Genomic DNA, 25,848 nt, shown 5'->3' on the forward strand with positions numbered 1-25,848 from the left:
CACCCAGAATTACACAGCAGTTAAGCTGTAAGAGTCTGATTTTGGATGAAAGCCAGGATTTACTGCATCACCGAGCACTGACAGTGGACTTCACTTACAAGCCTAGCTGCTGCAGCCGCCACCATCACTACTGTAAACAGCTGACCATCAGTTGGCTGAGGATCCAGAAATATTTTTGAACTGAGTTCAGTGGTCCTTCTGTGTGCTGATAGATGGCTTCTAACAGATAAACAAGAATGGTAAAATTATCACAGATTTAAACAGAGCCATTTATCTGAAACACACCTTGAACTTGCAATTCCTCTATTTGCAGGCAAAAGCTTAATTTTTGAAATGTTGCTAATGTGTTTTAAACCTTGCCCAAATGCTAGGTGCTATAAAATCAGCTTTACTGATGCAAATACTTTGCTAAAGGCACTAAGATTAAAATAAAGGAAAGACATATCCGTATTGGAACCTCTTTTTGTTAGAAATTCCAATTCCTAGTCTTTTTAAGTCTCTTTTGGTGAAGCTACAGAAAAAAAGTTAAATGGTAGTCATCTTGCACTCATATTGAGCTCCATCATAGTGTAATTATTTTGCCTCTTTATAGACTTACTGAAATAAGATCACACCAGCTCTGGGTTGAAATGAGTCTGTTCTTACAGGGAAGATCAAATGAGATGCTCTCACAAATCTGCTTCAGACAGCAGTCCCAAGAACAAGAGGCCATATACCCTGTTTGTCTTCACACCTTTATCTCCTGTAGGCCCAGTGAAACTCAAAAATCAAGTTTATTGATGATCATCAGGGACTCTGTTATGATGAAACAAAAGCAGAAGCAAATGCTGAATCTCAGAATTTCTTTTTGCTACTCTCTTACTTCCATTCCCAGTGGCCAAGTGACTGTTGTGGTGATCAGTTGTAACAACTGTACCAATTGATTTGAGATGGTCAAAGCTCCATTTTTCAGGAGCAAAATCACTCAGGAAAGTGATTTTTTTTTTTGTCTTTCTAAACATATCTCAGCAATAAACACTGCTAGCACTGCACTAGGAAGGACAAAATGCTGATGCAGAAGTAGTATTTTGCCATTTGGTCTCAACAATGCTGCCAACTTACTAACAACTCTGTAAAACACCTCTTGTGATTACTTAAAACATTCTCAAAGCTGCCCTCTCTGCCTAACGCTCACTATGGCAAAGAAACCTCAGGAGTCTCTAACAGGAGGTGGGGAACAGCCTAGGAGATATTTCCTGAATTTCCTCCCACATCATCTCCTTTCTCAGTCACTCCTCTCCTTCACTGGCAACCTAACCCAAGCCAAGTCTCTCTGGACAGAGTCACAACACTAATCCATTGCTCACCACAAACATCCACTTGGATTGCAGGGTGTACAAAACACTGGGAATTCCCTGGGTCAGACTTAAGCAGAGGGAATCTAAGCACTTCTTGCTTCATCTAAACATGTAATCTGCATTTCTATTATTTAACAGCTGCTTCCAAGGGACATGCAGAGGCTCGTCATCTGAGCTATTCCAGACCCTGGAAAGAGCTGGCAGAACTTCCCCCAACCCACAAGAAAGAATTTTCCAGTGTAATCAATAAATCTGGCTTTCGCTACAAATATTCACATGGCGCTGAAAACAGTTTCCAAAACTCACTTCCAAAGCTTTCAGAAGTTCACAGGCACCACTACAGCTTGTCAGGGCTCTGAAACAGTCCTTATAGATTATATAACTCAAACAGCTCCTGCCACCAAGGCCATCACACATATTTACAACTTTCATCCCATTGCACGCTGTTTTGCCATTATCATTTAGGAAATTATATTTGGCAGCACTCCCTACAAACAGGGAGTTTTGCAACACGTCACAATGTTTAGTCTTTCTGGGGTGGGGAGATTTCCTGAGCAGGCACAGAAGAAGCAGAAGTGGAAAACAGAGAGCTGGCAGTGAAAAAGAGGTGAGCACAAGACAGGAAGCATGTTTGAGTCTATCCTAATCTAAGCAGTTTGCTGTGTTATGCTCTGTGCTGCTGAGAATAAACCAGGAATGCACAAACTCCATTACCCAGAGCAATCAAACAGCTTCCAAAGGGATAAACGTGATTTATGTACTAAGCTCTTATAGGCCTGAAGTCCTGGCAGAAAATGCAATTTAAACAACTTCTCCCTCTGCTCGATCTGGTGGCCTTTAACAAGCTGACACTCCATGTGAGATTAGAAGCCCTAAAAACCTGTCAAACACAAACCACAGAGATTATTACATGCTATGGCTCCTACCCATCTTGCCAAGACGATTTTTTTTCCATCCACGTCTCCTGCCTCTGCCATATGTCAGACCTGCTCCCAGCTTTACAATCCCATCTCCCCTGCACAGCCATGGGTGGGTGGGTGGGTCTGGGAAACCCTGGGCTTCCAAGTGCTGCAGAACAGCTACAGGAAATGTTCCTGGCACAATCAAGTCTGGAGTTTTAGTTTCCCCTCCTCTTTCTGGCTGAGCTTCCCATCCTTTATAGACTCCTTTATTCTGAGAGAACTCCGTTACAAGGTCCATTATAGTAAAGGTAGTAAACAGGAGAGCTGTTGCTGTTTTGGGAGCTGCCTAGCATACTACAACAAAGCAAAACACACCACTTTGAAACCCTGCAAGAGTTATATATACTGCAACACTATGAAATCCTAAATAAAAGCCAAGCCTGAAGAGTTTGACATATACAGCCACACATATCAAGGGAAACTATTTTGGGTTGAAGTACTGTCAGATTTCTAAGTTTAATTAGCTGCTATGCTCCAGTTTTCACAGACTACCCATAATCCAAAGAAATCTAAATATTAAAAATACTTGAGCTGGGTTCTGAAAAGATCTGAGGGAGGAACTCATAAACCAGCTCTTTCAAACAAGACAAGACATAAAACTCACAGACATGTAGTCTCTCAGGCTCATGTATCTGACCTGAGTTTACTTTTAGCCAGGAATCAACGTCCTCAGTTCCCAAAGAATGAGCCATAGTGCTGAGAATAGAAACCTCCTTTAAAAGAGTCAAGGAAATCCCTGGATCACAAACTCTGGATCCATTAAGAGACTTGTATCTATCTCCCTGACACCCATAGGAAGGGCAACACATGCAAGCAACCTGGGAGATTTCTGGAGTGTGTCAGGGTAATTTTTGATAGAGATACTGATGGATCAGCTTACAGTTGGATCTGCTATTCACTAACAAGAAAGCCCTGATTGGGGATATATAATCAATAAAACCTCTGGCCCACGAAACAATGCATTCAGGATCCTGAGGAGAGTGAGGAAGGAAGGTGGCAGATTCTCTAATTTATTGATTGATCCTGAACTCCTAATCCTTTGGGAACATTGTGGAGACTACATGTTGGAAACAAGAATCCCACAGTCCCTGGCCCCAAGCACCCAGGGCATTTTCTCTTTCTGACCCCTTCTTGGGGCAGCACTGCACTTACTCCACAACGAACTAACTGAACCTGTGGTTTTCCTTGCTGCTACTCAGTAGAAATAAAAAATGCGCCCTATCAGGAAAATAAATGTCATTATCTTGACCTACACGAGAAGACTCCCACGTTCATACCCACAGGATGTATACTACACAAAAGTTAACCCAACATACTTTTTTCTTTGAGCCTCGGCTTCCAGGCCTGATAGAGCTGATTTGAGAGCATCCATCGGCTGGGCAGTCTGACTGCCACCTTTTTAGGTCTCAAATTCATCTTGAAAATTCATCTTGAGGCTCAAGAATGCATGACAAGTTACATAGTTCTACTGAATCATGGCCAGTTGGTCTATGCTACTCATTTCAAGAAACTTAAGCAGTGAATTATTTAGGAAAATAAAAAGTATCAGTTCAGAAGCAACAACTGAACAATTTTAGAGGGCAATAATTCAGTTTCCACAAGAATTAAACTGTTTACTACAGGGTTGAAGATGAGCTATTTAGTTTTTAACAGCATGGTGACATTTTGTCTTCTAGTGCAATGTCACAATCTAAAAATCAACCAGATAAAAAAGCAAATTAGTACAAAAAGGGTGTATGAGCCAAGGAGGAAACACATTTTTTTAAATTGATTAAACAGCAATCTAAGAGCAAGACAAATATGTTTAACAACTAACCATTCCAAGAACACCTGCACTTCCTTAATTAAACATGATGAAGGTTAAGATGGAATTGACTGTTTATGTAAGCACTAAGAACATGAAAGATTGTTGTAAGTAACAACAGTAATTTGGAATGAGGTATTAAACTAAGTTACCAAAGGCTAAATTAAGTCTCAAAATGCTAAGACCCTGAGACATTGATTTATTTGGGAGATCAGACTACTACTACATTTATTGCATGACTTTCTCTGCAGCATTTGGTGCCAGGCCTTGAGCAGAGATAGGAAACTAAACTAATAGGACCTGATGCAGCAATTAGTCCTGATAAAGACTTTTCTGTGGTTCTGCAATAAAAGCCCATTATCAGTTGATTTTTGCGCACACCTCTCACAAATCTCCTGGAGATCCCCACAGGATTCCTACAACCACTGGGAAGTAGGCATATTTGGGGCAGAAGCTACATGATGAAAATCCTGCAGAAGAGAGACAACACCCAAGACCCAGAATTTCACTGCTTTGCACCCTGCCTCCCACACAGAAAGATCACTCTGGAGAAGATGTTGGCATTTTGACACCCAGAAGCATAGAAGCTCCATGTCTGCCCTCACAAATCCCTCACCTTCCCAGAGCTACTCCAAAGCTTGGAACCAAAACTGGCTAAGTACATGTGGAGTTTTGAAGTAGCTAAATATCCCCAAAACAGTGAAACTTGGAGTTCTTTCTAAATACACATTATGGATGCATCCATTTAATGCCAACAATGTGTATGATCCTACTAAACATAGAGTAAGCAGTCATCTCATCAGAAATGCTATGGATGGCATCCAGACAGCACAAAGCATGCCTTTGTTTTAGAGTCTCACCCCAAAAACCATAGTAACAAACCCTAGTTTGAGATATGAGAAGTCAAAGCCTGCTGCAATTCATGATCCCTCAGCCTGAGCTGCTGGTGCCCCAAAGGGCAATCTAACCCTCAGCAAACATAAAGTTCACTAGGTGTCCCGCCTGTGGACTGTCTATTTGGCAAAATACAATCAGAAAATGAAAAAAAATAGAGCAACAAATGTTGTTTTCCTGTCTTTTTGCTAACCATATGGACATTTTCCCTACCACAGCTCTTAAGTAGGACAGGTACCAGAGATAGCTGCAGTGAGTGGGCTGTGCTCCACATATTTCATCACTCCACTTCCAAATCTCACTACTTCAACAGTCATCTCTAGAGCAAAATGATTCTCCTATCTTGTAGCATGAAAATGCCCTCTCCTATTATGGTTTCATAGCCTCTCTTATACCTCAGGCCATTGAAACTGGACCCTCAATTTACTCAAGTGATCTGCTTCCATCCGGTACTTGAGCTTCTTCACTGAAATTAGATTTTACCTCACACTGTTTTAATTAATTGTTACTTCCTTGGGTTATCTTGCTTAACCAACTGAGCGGCCCTTAAACTGTCCACTTCACTGAATATTTTACCCTTAATTGATTGCTTTTCTGATTTAGCCACATACTTGTTCTCAAATTTCCTAACCATGGTCTTTCTCTGCTATTCTGCTTCACATGAGTGTTTCTTTATTTTATTCTCTGCTTTTTATATTTCTTCTTCTTCAGTGCCCCTGCTGCTACAAACTCTTTGTCTCTATTGTGTTAAGCCCCAGCAATCTTCCACCTCCCTCCCACCCTCCCAAGGCTTCTCCATCTCACCACCTTCCCACCTGCCCTCCAAGAGCATTTTCTTTCCTTCTGGAGCACTCCATTCCACAATCCTTTTCTTTCAGCTGGCAAGAGGGTTCTGACGCTTTTCCCAAGAGAGTTTTCCAACTTAGTTTTTATGTAAGAATATGAATATATGAAGGAAGGCACCCTGCTCCTGAGAGCAGCCAGCAACCAGGACAAGACCAAATGCTGTCAGAGCTGTGCCCCCTGCCCCAACACCTGCTACCTCTCACTCCACAGTCCTATCACCAGGGACAAAAGAAGTGGAGGGATCTGGGACACAACCACAGCCTAATTTGCACCACTATTTATAGAAGATACTACCCTAAAGTGGGAAGAGTAGCTGGTGACAGCTGAGGTAGTTCTGGAAATCATCCAAAGCATTAAGGCAATCCTTTTCCAAAACACCAGGGCACAAGTTATTCTGGAGCTGGCATGCCTATGATGTCACCTGTAAATTCCCAAGGGACAGCAGGCACAGCCATCACCTCCAGGCAGGGAGGGATGCAAGGGCAGGACCAGAGAAAGGAGGGAAGAAATCCCAAGGGTGCCTCCCCACTCCTTTTTTCAGAGGAGGTGCATCAGCTTGCTCAGGGAAAGCATAAGCCCAGAGGACCCAGAGTAGTTTTCACTGTGAATTAACTTTCTGAAGGTTTATGGTCTTTTACAGTATCAACATTTAAAAGCGACTGCTAAAAAGAGCAAGCAAAAATCCTAAACAACCTTCAAGAAATTTATCCAAGATATCTACGCAGTATGAGGATAAAAGTAAAAATTCACTAAATAAATCATTCAACCTACTTAGTCCGGCAACAAATCATCTAAAGACAGGAATATTGCCTGAAAGTTGGTTTAAAATACTTTTAAAATCATGTTTTATGTGCTCAATCACTTGTCCAGTGTGTTTTGGGAGATCTTTCTCTGCAATACATTCAGCCCATTCACTTTAGACCCAAAAAGGTGATGAAATTACGATGCCTGGCCATTTCTTCCTTAAACTTGTTTAAAGTCAATCCGTTCTGAGCAGTTATCCAGGTTTTTGAGAAATACCTCTACACTGGCAGTAATTTATGAGTGGAAATAGCTTACTTCTCAGGACTTTGGGATCTCTTTTTAATTTCTCTAAGGCAAAACAAATTATTGATCTTGAATGGAAAGGAATAAGAGTGTCACCAGACAGACTGCAGAGCCACATGAGACACTACGCGAAACCAAATGATTAAGCTAAAAATTCTTTGGGAAAGGGCTGATTAAGCTCTAAAAGCACTGAGCAAGCTCATATTCATCTAGGTTGATCCCTCATTTCAAGTGACAGCACACTGCACATGTTCTCCTGGTTATGCCACAGAGAGGAGAGCCCACACTCCAGCTGGAACCCCAGCAGCCCATTTCCCTTCACACCAGCAGAGGGAACTGTGCTTTTCTCCATGATGCAGATCTGATGCTCTGCTCATCTGTAGCAGATGAGAAAACAGATCTTGTACTAAATTTGTAAAACCACCTCAACATTTTCCCGCAGGTTAAGTGGGCAAAAACAGCAAACTCAACTCTCTTCAACCTTCAGTAGCAATGGCCTATTAGACAAGCAAACCACAAACCAGTTTGTTCTGGTTTTTTGAATGAGAGAAAGCATCAAAGACCCAAGGCAAAAATAAACATGTTCTCAGATGTTGGACCCATTAGCATTTACTGATCTACACTAAATAGGTGTTTTCCACTTGTTCTGTTATCTAAACACATCTATCAGAATTATTTCTCTGTTGATAGGCTAACTTCTTTGTTGTTCTTACCATTTGTGGATCAGGAAGTTTGAACAGCACACTGCCATTCCCTTCTGGATATAGTTAAAGGCAATGGCTTAAACAGGATAGAAAGAATAAATATCTCGTGTGCATTTTTACTGCTTCATCCTGCTTGGCCTGCATTAACCTGTAGATGTTCAGCATTTGTCCATAAGGCTCAGCAAGTGTGCTTGTGCTAGATGTTTGCTGGTTGCCAAGACAAAATGTTCAATAATATGACCTATGAAGGAATGCCTGGATTGGTTTTGTTTCTCCTATTCCTTTCACTGTTGCAGTTTCCTTAATTTAAAAATACATCTAATTATAGGCTGATATGTAATTCTCACTATAGCAATCTCTAGCACTTAAAAACTGTGAGTCAGGCCCCAAAATGATGATGAAGCACAGAAACTAGGCATCTCAATTACACCCCCCCACACTGGATTTTTACTTGCCTTTTGGGGGCCAAGTCAGTATTCACATTTACAAGCACTTCCCTGTAGTTATGAGGACTGAAACACTCTTTCATAGCTATCCCATAAAATCAAGACTCTCACAAATTCACTTGACTGCAGGAGCTGGCACAGCTATTAGAAGGGTGGGCATTCTCCAAGTCATATTAAGTGCCCCTAGCCTCAAAATATGTAGGTCAGCATCCTCTTCTGCTTTCCTCTGAGAGAGGAGTAAACATCACCAAGTCAGGTGGAATTTTGCAGGGGGATATCCCCTGGCTGCTGAGCCTCAGAGCTTCAGAGCCTGAAAACTGAAAACAAAGACTCCTGCTCCTTGGCAAGAAGTGTCCTCCTCATTAAGTTAAGACCATCACAGTGATAAATCTTTAACTCCTCTCCACGTAACTGAGGAACACTGTTAGCTGTATAAACTTTCTGAGAACTTACAAGTGAGCTATCTGCTTTACAGACTTAAGTAGACAGACCAAAGTTTCTCAACCCATTTCTTAATTATATCACAAAAATTACAGAGGTCTAAAAGTGCATAAAAATTAAATACAGCATGCATTTATCTCAAATTTATTTTTCAAATCAATCTTTAAGCAAGCTGTAGACAGAGTGCTCACTTCATCATTCCCATTCTCATCTGATCCAACAGCATTCCTCTGCTCCTGCCTCACAAATTTTGCATCTCCTTTCTATCCCATCTATCTCACAGATGAAGCAGGAGAGAATCTGAATTTCACTAGTAGCTGAAAATCATTCTTTATACTGTAAGTAACTGTGAGTTACTACTCAGGAACAGGGATTCATATCCCTAGTGAATGCTCCAAATGGAATAAAGAGCTCTTCTATTCTCTTTGAAATAGATAAATGTTTCAATGGAAATCACATAAAGATGATAACAACTAAAACAAATGCACTGCACACTTCACAAGGAGTAAGCTGGTACCCCAGGTTCTAGCAGCAGGAAGAGCTGGTACCCACCAAACCTTCAACACAAGTATTGGATCACTCCTCCAGGGAACATTCCCACAGCCTGTCACTTGCCCAGGTATTCTTTCACATTAAAAACTGCGCTAAAAGATGGAAAAGTCATCCCATTAATCAAAATTCCTAATCTGCATAGCCAGGATCTCACTACACGCTTTCTTGACAGGAAAATCCTTCAGAGCACAGAATGTCTCTCTCCAAGCTTCTGGTGCTGCAGTAATTTCTGGACAGTGGCAGCTACTGACAGAATTCTCAACCAATGCCAGGGATGACCTAGACCTGAAGTTCAGTTACAAGAGATAAACCTGTCATGTACATGGTTTCCATAATTCCGTTTATAACTCTGCTTCCTTTGCTGTATAGAAGTACATGGGTAACCAAAATCCAGTGGGAGGACTGAAGCCCAGATGAGTAACTTCATAGTCTTCATCCCATTTGCCATTAGGCCTGAATCTTACTGACTCACTGAGAAATGCAGGCATCAATCAGAGAGCTTTGGGTTCAGCATCAGCTGTTCACTGCACATTTCCAGCTTTTTGGACTGGTTTCCTCAACTCTTTTGGCATTTCTAAGCACTACCTACAGCAGTAGATCCCTCATCAACCTGCCCTGGGGTAACACCACACCACAGGACCAACAGCATCAGCAGAACAAGGGAACCTCCAAACACTGTGACAGACGAAATGGAATCCCAGAACTGACATTTGGCCAAGATGTACCACACAGGAAAATACAAAAATCATTTCACTGGGAAAAAAAAACATGTTTTGTTTGTCTTCCATCTCTGACAGGAAATACAAAGCTATTATTTCTCAATTACAGCAACAGCCATTCCTGGCATTCTAGAAATATGCAGAGCAAGTTTTTCCCACAAGAAATCAAGGAAAATAACTGATGATCTGTTTTCCCAGCACCATTTAAAATAAAGGATAGCTCTACAGCAACTTTTAATTTAAAGCTTCTGGTGCTTCTTCAGAGCAGAGGCAATCTGATAAGTAGAGCCTTTATCTTTCTAATACATGAGGGCAAAGTCTGCAATTTACCTGGAAAGCATGAGAGCCAACAACTGGAACATCAAGGATGCAAAGCAGATGCCCCGATCATCAGTGGGAGTTGCATGACTCTGGAGAAGGGTACTGTTAGTTCACATAAGGAAGGAGATAAAGAAGTAAATAATTTCACAGTTCTTTTTATCACAGCTGTGAATGTTAATTGGATAATTATAAAAGGAGCCACTCCTATAGTCTGGGGCTCCCCTTGAAGCTGAGGAGGTTCTCAAGCAGCTGAAGATGGGAATAGGCTGAAGAAGAGGTGGAGGAGAAAAAAGAAGGAAGTAATATAAACACAATGGTTGTTCAGGAAATGTTCAGGATGCTCTCAGCAATCACAAAAGAGATAAATCCCAGCAGCTTTAAAAGCCTCGCTGTAGCCACATCTCCATTTGAAAAGAGTATCTCTAAACCAAGAAATTAAGGAGGGCATTTCTCAGTAAATGGAACAGAAATCAAAATAAAAGTGTGTTGATTTAATGCAATAACAACAAAAGCCCCACACCATTCTGCTAGCCATAAAATATTTTATAACAATCTAATTTCACAACCTTCACCTTTATCCTAAATGGGGCAGTGGGAAAGTGACCTCCAAAATCCCAGTGAAAGCCAGGATTTAGTTCTCCACAATATAATTCACTTTGTTAAAGATTTCAAATACCACTAAGGTCAAGGCAACAGGCACAGCTTCTTCATGAAGCTCAGAGCTTCTGTAGCAAATACTTTACAGGAAAAAAAATGCTTTGCTAGGGTCCAGGAACTTGCCAGCACCTTGTCCCACCCCATCTGCTGTTTATCTAATCAGATTAAATTCCAAGACCTGGGAGAAGAATCTCTGATCTTGTGTATGCAAAAATTGTGACGTGACAGAACCTGAATCTACACTGAGGTTTACAAACACTACTTAGCTTGGATTAATGTGTTTCAGTCTGAATTCAACTGTATGCAGCTACATTAAAATGATTTAGCATTAGGAGAAATTTCCTTGCATTTAGAGAACCCCATGCAGCATACAGAAAAAGATTAATGTATATCCAGGGATTTAAAATTTAAGTATTTTTTGGTGCTCAGAAAACTGGAACAACAGAAGACTGCAGTCCAAACAGCTTCCTCATTTCAGTGCGGTTCATCACACTGGGGAAAGACAAATTCTAAAGGGTGAAAGACAATTCATTTTCCATGCATTTAGATACTAGGAACTAGCCTCAAAAATAGGAATTTTCATATATGTCATTGAACATATGTCAAATGGGAACAACACTCTTGGTTGCTCTGAAGATGAAAATTACAACTAGAGGAATAAACCACTCATTGCTACATTGTATGGATGATTCAGTGCCCATTCCATCCACTATACAGCAAAGAAAAGGAAAACATAAATGGGAAAATACACACATTCAGCAGTGTCTGGGTACGTACATAAAAGACTTTTGGGGCCCCAGCTGGGTAACTTAAATTCCAGCAAAGTCTCTGTTCCTCCTGCTTCCCAGTGCCTCTGGCCGTGGGCCTTTGGCTGCTCCCTGCTAACAGGAAAAGAATCTCAGGGAGCTGGCTACATCCTCCCATATATACTGGGGCTTTTACAAGTCCAAAGGGAAGCAGCAATCCAACACTTTCCAAGACACCAGGGATCTCAACAGTCTGTTTCAGTAGGATTGCTAATCAAAGTCTGTAAGAAAATGCTACTTAGCGTCAAGGAAGGAAGAGAGGAACTCAGGAATTTAAATCAATTCCTATCTTGCCATACAGCTCTCATCTGCAAAGACACTGAGTTAACTCAGGTAACTATTTCTCTTTGTTTTCATGTCATTCAAGTATCCAACTTGAAGATATGGAGCCAAGCCTCTCTACAGCTTGCTTTCTTCATCACGGCCTCCAAATACTGACATGCAGTAAGAACATTTCTTTCCTCTCACCTTTAACCTGCTTTTCAAAATTATACCTCTTCACCAAAATTTCTCATCTCAGCTGGAAACCACAAGTTACAAATACTCCATTTATCACCAATGAAGCAAATACTGCAGCAACAACAACAAAATCAGGTAAAATGTTAATAAAAACACAGCCAGGCAATGGCAACACCTACTCAGGACAGAAAAGTGAATTGGATTTAGATCAACTTGTGGGCATATCCATTAGTTTTGGGTCAGGCTTCTCAGTCCATAGAGGCAGAACTAACCTAATGCAGCATCTCCCAGGTCTACTCCTAACTCCATCCTTCATATGCATCTAGTGAAAGCAGGAATAGTTCTGTATCTGATGAAGCTGTTTAAGAAGGGTCAAACTCTTATCTGAAGTCAACCTGAGCAATGCAAAGTTTAATCTCAGATTTGCCTTGAAATAGCCCAATGAGGACCCCAACACTCATGTAATTTGCAGTGCTGACATAAAAAGATAAGGGAAAACAAAGCCATTCAAACTAAGGAAAACCTTGCTGACTCGGCAACAGCATCTGTCATACCCAGCTGGAGAAATGACCTGGAATTCTAGTTCTGTGTTAACACAATCCAGAATGAATAGTGATGTGCACAGGGGGATGGATGTTCCTCATGTCATTGCACTCCAGGTACAGACAGGAACAGCCAGCAGAGAGCAGCTGACAAGAGGAAGTTACAGCGGGGAAAGCCCCTCTGGCACACTGGGAACAGAACAGAATTTTTGCAAGGCATGCAAAGGTAACAGTAGGAGAGGCTCCACAGTCTATTCACATTTATACTGCAAACACCAGAGCATAGATATTCTGTCCAATTCAGCCACTGACTGTGTTGTGTAATTTCAGGGCAGTAGCTTCTCTGCTCTGTCCATGGAAAATGGACAAGAGGACAAATCTGGTGGAAAGGAATGGAGAAGCCACCAGAAAAGGTGAGCATAGACAGCTTGGCCATGTCAGAGAAACATCACTGGAGAGCAGAGACAAGTTGTAGCAGATGCTCTGGACTGGAGTCAGGTCATAAACAGTGAGTTTGCAGGGGACATCTGCCACCAAGTCACCTCCAGAATAATCCCTAGTACCTTACAGAATCACACAAAACTGAAGCAGCAGAAGCAAGAACACAAGCTAAATCTCAAAGGAAGCCTTTCTGCTGTCTTTGCAGGGACTGTCCCATCTCTTCCTGAAGAACCCTTAAGACACTACCTTCATCCAACCTATTCAGTGGGACTCCTGACAGCCCAAAACCCACTGCCCCTCACAAGCATATTCACTCCCTAGAGAAGGTCCACCCTCTACAAACAAATGAAAGAAGTGTCATATAAATAGTGCTTGAGATTTATGGTTGTATGGAGCTTGTAAGGCAGATAAAAAGATCCAGTTCTGCCTTTAATGAGTTGCAGTATTTTAAACAACCCCATCCTAAAGGTATTACCGTATGTACAGTAATTTCACAACTATAAGGCACACCGGATTATAAGGTGCACCTCCGGGAGTCGGCAAATCTCCGAACTTTGTCCATATATAAGGTGCACTGGAGGATAAGGCACGCTTTTTTTGCGGCAAGGATCCGCGTGCAACAAAGTAATGAAATAGAAGCAATCACGCCAACCATGCTGTCTTGGGTTACAATACAGGATGTGATCAAAGTATCACTATCTGTTGTGACCACATGTGGCAGTGATCCTTATCTCCGTGGGAGATACTCTGCTAATGGTCCATCCATTGAAACCAGGCAGGGCATTGTTCTTTATCTTTTCACAACCCATCCTTCCTCCAGCCAGTCATTTTCTGCTAATGGCCATTGAGTCCCACTGTAGGACTGATAAAATTACTGCATCCCATTGGAAGTTGCTCCAGCCAGGGGGGAGAGCCCAGCCTTTCCTACCTAGAACTGAAAAAAACTGAAATTCTGGGACTCCAAGTCACCCTCTTTTCCCTACACTCCAGAGGAAAATCGGACTTTTTCTCCACATCATCGCTGGACCTCCGGAGGGAGGCTGCACCCTTCCACAGGAGCACTGCTCCAACTGAGCCACATCTGTCGCTGCAAGAGGATGCAGCCACCATTTAATGGGAATTAGGAATAGCAGTTCTTTTCTAGGGAAATTAAAATAGAAATACAGTACTACAAAGAAACAAACTGCAAACCCTGACAAAGTCAGAGTACAACCTGACACCCCGTCAGGCAGGGTGTTGGTAGCAGTTTGATTAAATAGTGCCTGCAGTCTTCTTGCAGTGATAGATGTGGTTTAGTTGAAGCAGTGGTCTTGTAGAAGGTGCAGTTTCCATCCAGAGGTCTAGTAGTGATGTGGAGAAATCTCATTTTTTTCTAGAGTCCAGTAGAGAAAGGGCTACTCGGTGTCCTAGAATTTCAGTTTTTATCTAGGTAAGAAAGGCTTGGTTCTCCCCCCTGGCTGGAGCAACTTCCAATGGGATGCAGTAATTTTATCAGTCACACAGTGGGACTCAATGGCCATTAGCAGAAAATGACTGGCTGGAGGAAGGATGGGTTGTGAAAAGATAAAGAACAATGCCCTGCCTGGTTTCAATGGATGGCTCATTAGCAGAGTATTTCCCAAATAAATCAATATCACTGCCCCACCTGGTCACAACAGATGGTGATAGAATAGATACTTTGATTACATCCTGTATTGTAACCCTTTGTCAGTGTTTGGGGTTTTTTTCGGCTGCAGTTTGGCTCCCAGCTCATGCTTCCGGGTTGGCAAATTTCCAAACTTTGTCCATATGTAAGGCGCACCAGACTATAAAGCGCACTGCTGGGTTTGGACCAAAATTTTGGTCAAAAGGGTGTGCCTTATAGTCATGAAATTACTGTAATTTACCTTAGCAAACAGCAGACAAGTAAAAACACTTTTGCCTAAATAATCTCAGAAGTACTAGGCCCTAAAAAACCCCCTAAGCAATCTGTAAAAGCATTTAGGGCTCAATATCATTAACCACCTCAGAGGATGACAAACCATTATATTGTGGGCAGATTAGACACATTAGCTCTTAGTGGCTCTAATGATGGTCTTACTCCTGTTTTGACCACTTTGCAGTTCGAAATTGAGTGATTTTGCCATCTGACAGAATATTCAGCATTTGTCAGACAGGAAATACTTTCATAATATGACTACCCTGAACTTCTAATGTCTTGAAATTTAAAGGCATCCATGGCTAATTATACAGGTGTTTATATTTGAAAACCAGTTCTGGAAATTCATTCAAACACAAAACCACCATTGAATCATTCCACGAGAACCAGGCCAATCTGGGTCCAAGCACAAGCAAGAGTTTACAGATCAGATCTTTCCATAAGGCTTCTGCCTGTACAGAGAAGAAGGAAGCAACAGTGAAGACTGAAGAGCTACCAGTACTTGGTTGCCAGGGTTCAACTCAAACTACCCCAAATTACTCAGATGGTTTTGCTGAACTTGCTAAGTCACTTAGTGAAGTTGTCCTTGATCCAGGTACAGAAGGCAAAGGAGGAATAGTGTTTCTGAGGTTTGAAAAGTATGATTTCATCAGATTAATTAACCAACATCTACTTCAGCAATAGGAGTCTGGTGAGTTTATATGAGGAGAAAGTTCCAAATCTATCAGGTGTTTGCTCTGTGTAGCAAGAACCTGTCTATGCGATACCACAAATGGCACTGTGTTACACAAAGCAATACTAGGAATATTTGCGCATGGATTTTTAGCCCAAATTAACTCCAATTTATTCTTCAAACTGTGTAAAACCAAAATTGTTTGTTAACCCGAACGTGGCAGAAGGGCCAGGGAGAACAGCAATTAACACTATACTTAAATAATATTCTACTAATAATGCATTAAAGCACATTCAGTATTAGACTATTATGGAACTTTATGGACTATGGACTATTATATGAACTTTAAAGTTCAAATGCAGGTTTTCTGTGAACCTCTATCCCTCCTTTCCCATTCAAACAGAGACTGACATTCTCTGGAATTTTCCAGCGGAAAGTTAAATTTGGAGTATTTACAGCTGGCTTGCTTAGGGACAGCAGGACCAGGGCAGAGTTTCTGTTAACCTCAAATATACAGCAGCTTCCCTGACATGGGCTTTGACTTCAAAAATCTTCTGTCATGAAGAGAAGCAAATTTAAGCAACAAAGATAGAGTTCTACTTCACAACTCTTGGAATAATACAGTTTACTATAATCACTACACATCTCCAGCATGCAACTTCTCTGAAAAGCTACTTTTAAAGCAGATTGATTCAAAGTTCATTGTATTTAGTGCTGCACAAACTCATCAAGAGTCTCAGACAAGAAACAACAGCTCCTTTTATTGCATGAGAGACTCTCTTCAATAGCATCTCTGAGATAATCACTATGCTTGGAGCATAGAAAAACACATGGACAAGTGGAATAGCTGATAAGCCACACAGCGTTTTTGTTACTAAACCATGTGGTGGAAAACGTCTAAAGCTATTTTGTAAACTGAAACTGCAGCAGCACTACAAATCTTGAAACAGCATTTGGTTTACTAACATGACAACAATAGACCAAACTCTTTCCTACATAACCTATGGGGTAATTTTTAAAAAACCTCATCTACCCCCAAGAATGGGGGTCTTTGGTGCACAGGATCAAGATTAATTAATATTCAAGAAGATCAACATAGCTTCTACTGTGAGTTAAGTGCTTTAGGAGGGGGATCCTGCATCTACCTTATTGCTAGTTCGGTATTAAATGGAGGGCTTCTTCCAGGCCTGTCTAATGAAACAGTATTAACACATACCTGCTTATCACCTATCACTGCTCAGATTTCCTGCAGGCTTTGGGGGCTAACAACAAATGTGCCTTCCAAGAACTGTAAAGTTTGTTATCCCAGCAGACAACCTATATAAGCAACCATATCAGCTCCAGTTCATGACAAAGGTGAATATATTCACAAAATACTGAAGAACTTAAAATAAAACTGTATGCCACTAAAATCAAACAAAAATCTTTTCAAAAGGGAAAATAAGTCCCTTGAATTTTGGCTCTGATTCATTTTACTAAAGAGGATTTTTCTGGAGGCAATTTGATTACCACTCACTCTTATCTTTAATTTACTGCTTGGAGGACAAAGAGAAAAAAAAAAAACAACTTCCCTCCGGGAAAGGGAGGGAAATCTGTCTCTCTTCCAATTGCCTGTATTTCACCCAAACATGTGAGAAATTTTTGAGGGGATGCAAATTTCCACTGCACACGCTTTTAAAGCAGAGTGATTCAAAAAATCCTCCCCACCGCGGGGACCCGCTCGGTTTTCCACCGCTCCCAGCTGTGGCAGCTTGGTTGCAACATTCGTCCTCTCCCGTGCAGCTGGGCAAGGTGAAATGGGCCCCAAGGAATATCGCCATTTCCCAGCCACGTCAAAAGCAAAGAGGAGAAAAAAGGTGCCTTTTCACGTGGCTTCTATAATAAACCATATATAGTCAAGGAGCAGCGCGGAGCTTCCCAAGCGCTGCTCCGGGCGGGCATGCTGACACGAACGCACATCCATGCAAACCTTGCCTTGCGCATCTCGGGGAGCTCCACAAGCTGGGCTTTCTCCTGGCAGAAGCTGGCAGTCCCCAGCACTGGGGGAAGCCGGGCTGGCAGCCTGGGCTTTGTTAGCAGCCACAGGGGCTGCCACTGCCTCTGATATCCGGGAAGTGAGAAGCATCCCATTGTGCAGGCAGCCGCCGCAATCTCCGGGAACCTCAGTCCTCTTGCGAAGGTATCCCTGCGAGGAACAGCCTCCATCCCCCGCGCCAAGCCCCTTCTCCTCCCCGCAGCGAACGGAGCCACCCCGAAAAAAGTTTTGCTTGGGCAGAAAGGGCCCTGCCTGCCTGCCTGCCGCCCGCTGTGAAAAAACAAAGGCTCGGGAAAGAAAGAATAAAGTTTGGGGTTCGGTGGGGTAGGGAGGGCGCCCGGGTGGGTTCTGGGCCGCGGATTCGCCCCGCTGTCCGTCCCCGCTGCCCTTGGGCCGCGCACGGCGGTACCTGAACAGGGCGACCGCAGTCTGGTTCCTCCTCCACGCCTTGCCCTGCTGCAGCAGCACGCCCTGCACGATTTCCTTCTCGTCGGGCAGCCGGTACACCGGGAACACGTAGAGCCAGCAGAGGACGAAGACGCCCAGGGCGCTGGCGCCCACGGGCAGGCGGGTACGCGGCCACTTCCACGCCAGCCCCGCCATCCTCCTCCTGCTCCCGCAGCGCCGCCGCGGCACCGAGCCGCGCTCCGACATCAGGCCAGCGCCATGCGGCGCAGCTCGGCTCGGCTCGGCTCGGCCCGGCTCAGCTCAGCCCCGCCGCCGCCATCACCGCCGGGGGAAGCGGGGCTGCTGCTGCCGCTGCGCCGCGGCTCGCTCCTCTCTCGGCAGCGGCTACCGCCCTTGCTCACAGTCATTTGGTCCCTCGCGTTCCCCGCCAGATGATGCTCCGCCGCTCCCCGCCCTCCCTCCGCCTCCTGCCGAGCCCCTCGCTCGCAGCCTCGCTGGAGACCGACCCGGTAAATTTCCACAGCGCCCCGGCCGCGGGGTGCTCCGGCCTCACCGCCCGGCCCGCAGCCGCCGGGGGAGGGAGAGAGCGCAGACCCAGCTGCTGCGGGGCTCGGCTCCGTGCCACGCCCGCTCCCGCCTCACCGCGGCACCGAGCGGAGCGCGGCGCCGGAGGGAGAGAGGGAGGGAGGTCCCGCTCCGGATGTCGCCGCCGGCACCCACCGACCCACCCTCCCTTTCTTTCTCCTTCCCTCCCTTCGCCTGGCTCTCTTCCCCGGCAGAGGCCGCACCAGTCTCCAACGCGTCGTGGCGGGCACCGACCCCTGCCCGATGGTGTCAGCGTCGCCGACCCGCTCCGTCCCGTCCCGCTCCCCTCGGGCTGTCCCGAACGCTCCGCATCTGCCCCGGCTCAAACCGAGAGCACCCGAGCCGGGTTCACCCCGCCCGCCCAGTCAAAGTGTATCCCGCACAAAGTACCTCCTGCAAAAAAGTGCACAGAAGAATCTGCGGGTTAAGATATTCTTGGGAGGATATAGCAAACCGGGGGTACGGCGAGCCCAAAAGCAGAGCAGCACCGATTCCAAAGCAGCAGCTCTTGCAAGGAGCAGCTGAGGGCACTTGCTCTCTTCACCCTGGGGGAGATGGTGGGGACACCTCGCAGCTCTTCTGCAGCTTCCTTGTGAGGGGAAGCAGAGGGGAAAACACTGATCTCATCTCTGTGGTGATCCCCGAAAAGACCTGGGGGAATGACATGAAGCTGTGTCAGGAGGGGCTTGGGTTGGAGGTTGAAGGTTCTTCACCCAGATGATGGGCACTGTAACAGGCTCCCCAGGGAAGTGCTTATGGTATTGTGAAAAACACGTTTCACTGTCCTGGTAAAATTTAAAAGCTTTAATAAAAGGACAATAGGAGACACACCTAAATCAAAAGGTTGAAACAGCCAGGAACTTGGCAAGCTTCGGAAATGCCCCTTTAAATACACTTTACAATACATCAACCTGTTGCATATTCATAGTCTTTCTCGTATAGCAAAAAACTTTCTGGGAACTATTTAGCATGACCACTCCTTGGGTCCACCTTTTTAGAGCATGCATGTTTCTTTGCTTGTGGTTTTAATCCTCTTCTTATCACCTTTTAATTAGGGTGGTCCCGGCCCTTTGCTGCCGGTGAGTGTTGATAATTGTTGTGCCAGCTGCAGGGTCCCCATCACACGTTCACGGGCTGTTATCTCAAATAGGCAGGGAGTTTAAGCATACAGTCCCTTAAAACTTATGTCTAACTTTTGCTATTAGAAGAAAAGAAAAGAACCTATATTCATACAGAAAAGCTATTTTAACATTATACATATAGCATTTATCCCAATAGTTGTGAAAAGCCAACAATATGTCATGCACTTACAACATTATCAACCCTGACAAAGTCCAAGAAACATTTGGACAACACCCTCAGGCACACAGTGAATTCTTGGGGTTGTCCTGTGCAGGAGCAGGAGTTGGATTTTGATAATCCTTTTGTGTTTCTTCCAGTTCAGGATGTTATATGATTTTCTGTGCCCAGTAGTGTGGTTGGGTCTTTGAAGAGAACACAGTGCGGGTTATACTCCAGGTTGGAGTGTGGGTGGTTGATGGTGCTCCAGCCTTCTGGGGTTGTTGTTGCAGTGCTCAGGGTGAGGGAGAGTAGGTAGAGAAGCCACCCACAAACAAGGAGCAGCAGCACGAACCTTGCACACCTATGTCAGTGCCCAGCTCAGGCTTCCCATTGGGAATTCATCTGCACATCGGGATGAGGGTGCCACATGCACCTCACAGCCTTCAATCCTCCTAAATCACCAGTGTCATCATTTCATGCCAACAGATGAAAGCAGCAGAAAGCACCTCTCTGTGATAATCAGGTAGGCTGAAACATGGGACACACGTTCAGCTCCTCTCAGTATCTCAGCGGCAGATCCTAGTTTCAGAGCCCAGTCCCTAGTCCCTGGCAGATTCAGCCAGGCTGGTACCGCCCATTTGTGCTCACTATCTCCAGACACACTTTTCAGACCAACTGAGAAACACTGCAGGCTACCACATAACCTTACAAAGAGTTTTGTATGAGTTAATAGCCGGCTGCTTTCCAGACTTTCAGCCCCTGTCTATTCTGGGGCAACTTTCAGGGTAATTGCTACTTTGAGTCGTAATTAAGGGTATTAAGGGGTAATTGGGTGAAGGAAAAAAGAAACTTCAAGAAGAAAGTTTGATACAGTTAGTTTAGTATCTTCTGGCCCTAAGGCAGCAACAAATTAACCATAAATACTAGCCGGGTGTTTCAACAGTGTTTCCAGCTAGAGATCCCAAGATACTTAGTTCTCAGTGAAAAAAACAAACCTGGAAATCTCAATGCACTTTCGTTGCTCGAGAGAAGGGATAACATTCTCATTCACAGCGTTTTGTTATGTAGAAATATACGCTGAGAAACAGAACATTTACTTCATGATGTGTAATGAACATAAACATGTAATTGCATAAGAAATACAATATTTTCATCCATATTTCATATGCTAGAGCTCTCTGGAGTGTTATAGGTGTTTCCTCTGGACAAAAATGGGAAAAGAAATTGAGCAAGACATTTTGGTTAACCTCTAGGAACAACAATACTTTTGTTTTGGTGAGGAAACTACTTACCAACAGCAGAATAAACCAGAATCTGTTCAGTCACATCTATTAACAAAAAGAACCATTCACTGTCTGGATACTAATTCAAAGCATAATTAGCTAGAGCCATTAAAAGTGGCTGAGAAGAGAGACAAAGTGGAGCCTCTGTATTGCTTTGGAAACGAGCAAGTGGAAAAGAACAAGAGAGAGTAGGAGTTACTTATTCTTTCAATACACAAACTGCTTGCAATGAATGAAGTTAAAGTACACACAACATACACAAGATTTTGGGATATCTTTTATTTGTGACCCTAAGCATTTGCTCCTTTGTTTTCTAAATCTATTTCAGCAGGAAGCCCTCAGGCTGCTCACTGATTTCATAGCAGACCATGGTCTGTCTGGCACCAGGGCAGTAACTCCACCACTGCATCCTGCCTGCTGTCCTCAAGGAGCCACATGGATCAAGCCAGACATGAGGCAGAGCTTGTTATGTTGCCACTGGCTTGTCACAGGGAACTGAAAATGCCTGGCCTTGCTCTGCTCTTGAACAGGTGGGAATTACAGGCACACCAGGACAAGATCAAAGCCCAGTCTGTTACTCTGAAGTCAAATCTGTTTCCATGCAATGTTATCAGTTGCTGTCCTTTTCCTCTGTCAGTGAGCCCTGAAGAGCAGCACACCACTCCTTTGTTCAGGGAATAACAGCTGCAGGTGGAGAGTAAACAGGAGGTAAGTATACACTGCCAGAAATCAATCTTGCTTACAAGCCTGAAGTACTTCAGTGACACTTTGCAATTGTTGAGAAGATGTAGAGATGTCATGATCAACAATCTATATCTTTAAATCGAAGCAGAAAATTGATATCCAAGCATGATTTTACTCTGTTGTTTTAGTGAGAATTAGTGGTGAGTTTAACCTTACCTCCATTACTTGGTTCCAAGTAAGATCCTAGCCAGAAGGGCCAGGTATCCTGGGCGGGGTCTGTCCACTACAGAAAAAAAAAATAAAATAGGTCCTGAGAGATGCTTTTTAAAAGCAGCACAGATAAAAGCAAGGAATGACAGCATAGAATAAAATGCCTTTTAAACTTTCAGGTGAAACAGTGTGACTATTCACGGACCGGAAGGAAAACGCCGTGCTGTGATTTTCCCGGCTTCTCTCCAAAACGCACCAGAAGGATCCCCTACATTCCCTGTTGCATTCCTCCGCTGCCCCTGCGGGTGGAGCTGACACTCTGCTCAGCCAACACCTTTCCCCAGCAACAGAATCCAGGTTTTCTTCTTTCCCTTGCTCCCAGCCCAAAACACTCGCGAAGATTAGAACTACACCCTTTAAAATATCCAGCTTTTGCCTGCTTTCATTTGAAGCATCGTGTACTCCTACAGGCATCCCCTTGTACTTCGTCTTTGCACACTTTTAGCTCTCTCACTTCCAAAATAACACGGAATTTCCCTCCACTTCAGTATCCCACACACTTTCTGTTCTGCAGAATTTAGCAGAGGAGTTGCACTGGAATCAGTTTTCAGGCTACGGCATCCTTTTAGTTGATGAAAATGCTACCGTGCCATATTCCTGGCAAATCCATTATCTTACCAATGCATTCCGTTACCACCTGACCAAAATTCCTTGCTCTACTCTGTGCCCTCTGTTCTGCAAGTACTTCATGTTACTTTCCAAGGGAAAATGAAGCTGAAACAAAAAAAGCATTCTGTGTGGAAGCCTAGCTCTTATTCCCCACTGCCATAAGTAATCAGAGCTCCTTTGGTACTTGTTTTTTGGTTGGTTTTTGTTTGTTTGGTTGGTTGGTTTGGTTTGGGGTTTTTGGGGTTTTTTTGGGGTTTTTTTGACTCAATGTGCAATACAAAAATATTCAGAAATCATCACCTGTCTGAGCTATAATTGTAGGTCAGCTTTTGTGTGGTGTCACCTGTGAATAGGCTGATTTCTCTTAATTCCTTCTGTTCACACAGATCTAAAAACTGGCATCTGAATCTCACTCTGTAAGAACAGCACAAACACTGTAAACTGTATGAATGGATGCACAGTCGCCCTGTTGGCAAATTCCCATTATAGTATACCTCTCCCAATCAGAACTTACTCTGCAGCTCTGCTGACACCACTCACAAATGTATATTCTCAATGACAAAGCATTTTAAACCCCTAATTTGACAGACAGTTTTATATAATCCTATTAAAGGGGAGAATTGTAACTACAATATCAAATTAATTCCTGCAAAGTCATGGTGTCAAAAAACTAACCAGTTTCTACCTGGCTTGTACCAATTATCCTCTGAAAAAATATTTCCAATTTTGCCACGTTTTTCCCCCTCAGCTGTCACGCTGTAACAGTATCATTACTGTGACAACATCTACAGTCATCCTTCCAGCTGCAGAGAGGAGTTAGAATGCACAAGAATGAAGCATAAAATGGGGGGAAATGATTTACTGGTGAAAGACAGAGCTCATTCTCTAAAACAGAGAACCTCTTTCATGAGCAGTGTTTAAAGGGCTTTCAAAACATCTTTTTTTGCAAACAGTGATGTTGGCTGGTAAAAAGGTGGAAGAAGAATGAGTGAAAACATGCAAGAGTAAGTGACAAGGAATGTACCAAGGCATTAGCCACAGGCACTTCACTTTTTGGTTTTGCATGGAAAGGTTTTCGCTTAAAATGGAGAAACAGGCAATTTTTGTCAACCTTACCATCACTGCTGTACATTATTACAGTATCTCTAGGGAAGCCATCAAAACCAAACTTCTGTTCTACAGCACTGGCTTCAAGATGGCTGTTTAGCGTGTTTTAATGCATGTAAAGATGGCCATGTAAGACATGAATGGGCAGGAGCACCAGTAAGGTGAAGATAAGTACAGTGAAATTCTAGGTGAAATTCCTACCTGTGCAGCTCTATGAATTTGTCCTCATTGTTAACAGGAGTGAGCTGTGCTGAATATAATGGGTTTGCTCATAAAAACAGCTACTCAGAAGGGTAAGGAACTTGCTGGATTAGTATCAATTAGGTTCTGCTCAGCCTAGAGAAGAGAAGGTTGCATAAAGACCTCATGGCAGCCTTCCTGTGTCTGAAAAGGACTAAAAGGAAGCTGAAGAAGGACTCTTCAACAAGAAGTGGTGGGAAGAGGGGGAATGGGTTCAGACTGAAAGAGAAGGGAAATTAAGTTAGATTTACAGAAGAAATTCTTTATTCTGAGGGTGGTGAGGCCCTGGCACAGGTTGCCCAGAGAAGCTGTGGCTGCTCCATCCCCGAAGTTCAAGGTCAGTGGAAGGTGTCCCTGTCCATGGCAAGGTGTTGGAACTGGATATCTTTTAGGCTCTTCCAACCCAAACCGTTCTATGACTTTATGTATTAGAACTGACATGCCAAAGATATTGTGGTGAGAAGGTCCTATTGTACAGTGCACAATTTATGAAGGAAATAAAATGCATACAAAAGGCACAACAGTACATGCACACCCACATGCACAGAGACAACAAGCACATCTCTGAAGCAAACAGGCTCTTCCCTTTTAAGTTCAGTTCCTTTTCCTTGGGGACTCAAACAGATTCTGATCTCTGTCTGACATTTGCTGAAGTTTCAATTTGAGCAGTTGCTATCAGGAAACCATCATACATAATTCAGTTTTGGTCAGGAATCCTAGAAGGTTGTGTCTGATATGGAGAGGCCCATAATAAATTTGGTCTCACCATAAGAAATCCCTCTAGACCAGGATGAAGTAGATAGAAGAAAAGTAGAAGAGAGGTAAAAGCTTGTTAATGTTGTTGTATATCTTTTTCTTCTTTTCACAAATGATCTTTAGTTCTGACTAGGGAGAAACTTGAATTTGTGTGAGGCATCAGGAGACTTCTCTGCTGCTGAGAATTAACAGCAGATCTAGATTACGTGATTTTTTTCAGCTGTCCACCCTGGAAAAGGTGAAAGAGAAATGGATGGAGCAAAAAAAGAGGATGTAGGAGTGTGTAAAGACAACCTTTCACCAAGGGTGGCTGAAATGCTCAAAGCCTGGACAGACAAGCGTCTAAAGAGAAGTCTCACAAACACTCTGGTTGTCAGTGGCCTCCTCTGGCAAACACTCGGACCCTGAGCATAAGCTGTTACTCATTGGCAAAACCAGATCCAGCATCCACAGTGAAAATGGAAAGCTGACTTAAAATCGAGTAAAAAGCCAAGGCTTCAGTGATGAGAAATGAAACAGCCTAGCCAGACAGAGAATTCAGGCACAGAACTAGTGCAGAGTGCTGAGTTCTGTGCAGAGCTTGGGTTGATTGTTCCATACATCAAAGGCAAAATTTACCATACAGTCTTTCCAAATATATTCATTGACATACAGTTGTGTGCACCAGCAATATGCATATGGTGACACTGGAATAATGAAACCATAACCAGGATCTCCTTGCATTTTTAAGTAGGCCTCAGAAATTATTTAAATTTTTTCTGGAAAAAAAAGTTGTTATTACCCTTATCTCCATTTAACAGAGAAATTAGAGACTTGAAAATATTTGACTGATGACTGAGGTAGACTAGTAATAGAGACTTCTTCAAGCCTTGTGCAGTGCTGTGTGACACACATTACAGAGAAATTCAGCTGTGATTCAAACTGTTGAATGCACCAACAGCTGATATTAGTGAAGTGCTTCAAGATTGTAATGATTTTTTTTTTACCTCCAAAATTAAGTATCATTTCATTGGGACCCTGA

The 25,848-nt window shown here is 43.3% G+C and overlaps 1 protein-coding gene across 1 annotated transcript in view; it reads right to left on the bottom strand.

The window, feature by feature from the left end:
* LOC116995409 (alpha-N-acetylneuraminide alpha-2,8-sialyltransferase-like) overlaps positions 1-18,305 on the bottom strand; it is a 99,935-nt gene extending 81,630 nt beyond the window's left edge. Inside the window, exon 1 of the mRNA XM_033058116.1 lies at positions 18,014-18,305. Within this exon, the coding sequence (XP_032914007.1) occupies positions 18,014-18,258 (245 nt within the window). The 5' untranslated portion in view covers positions 18,259-18,305. The remainder of the gene's footprint in view (positions 1-18,013) is intronic.
* Positions 18,306-25,848: the final 7,543 nt, after the last annotated feature.

The sequence above is a fragment of the Catharus ustulatus genome, chromosome 4 (assembly GCF_009819885.2).
Source record: "Catharus ustulatus isolate bCatUst1 chromosome 4, bCatUst1.pri.v2, whole genome shotgun sequence".
Classification (NCBI taxonomy): Eukaryota; Metazoa; Chordata; class Aves; order Passeriformes; family Turdidae; genus Catharus; species Catharus ustulatus.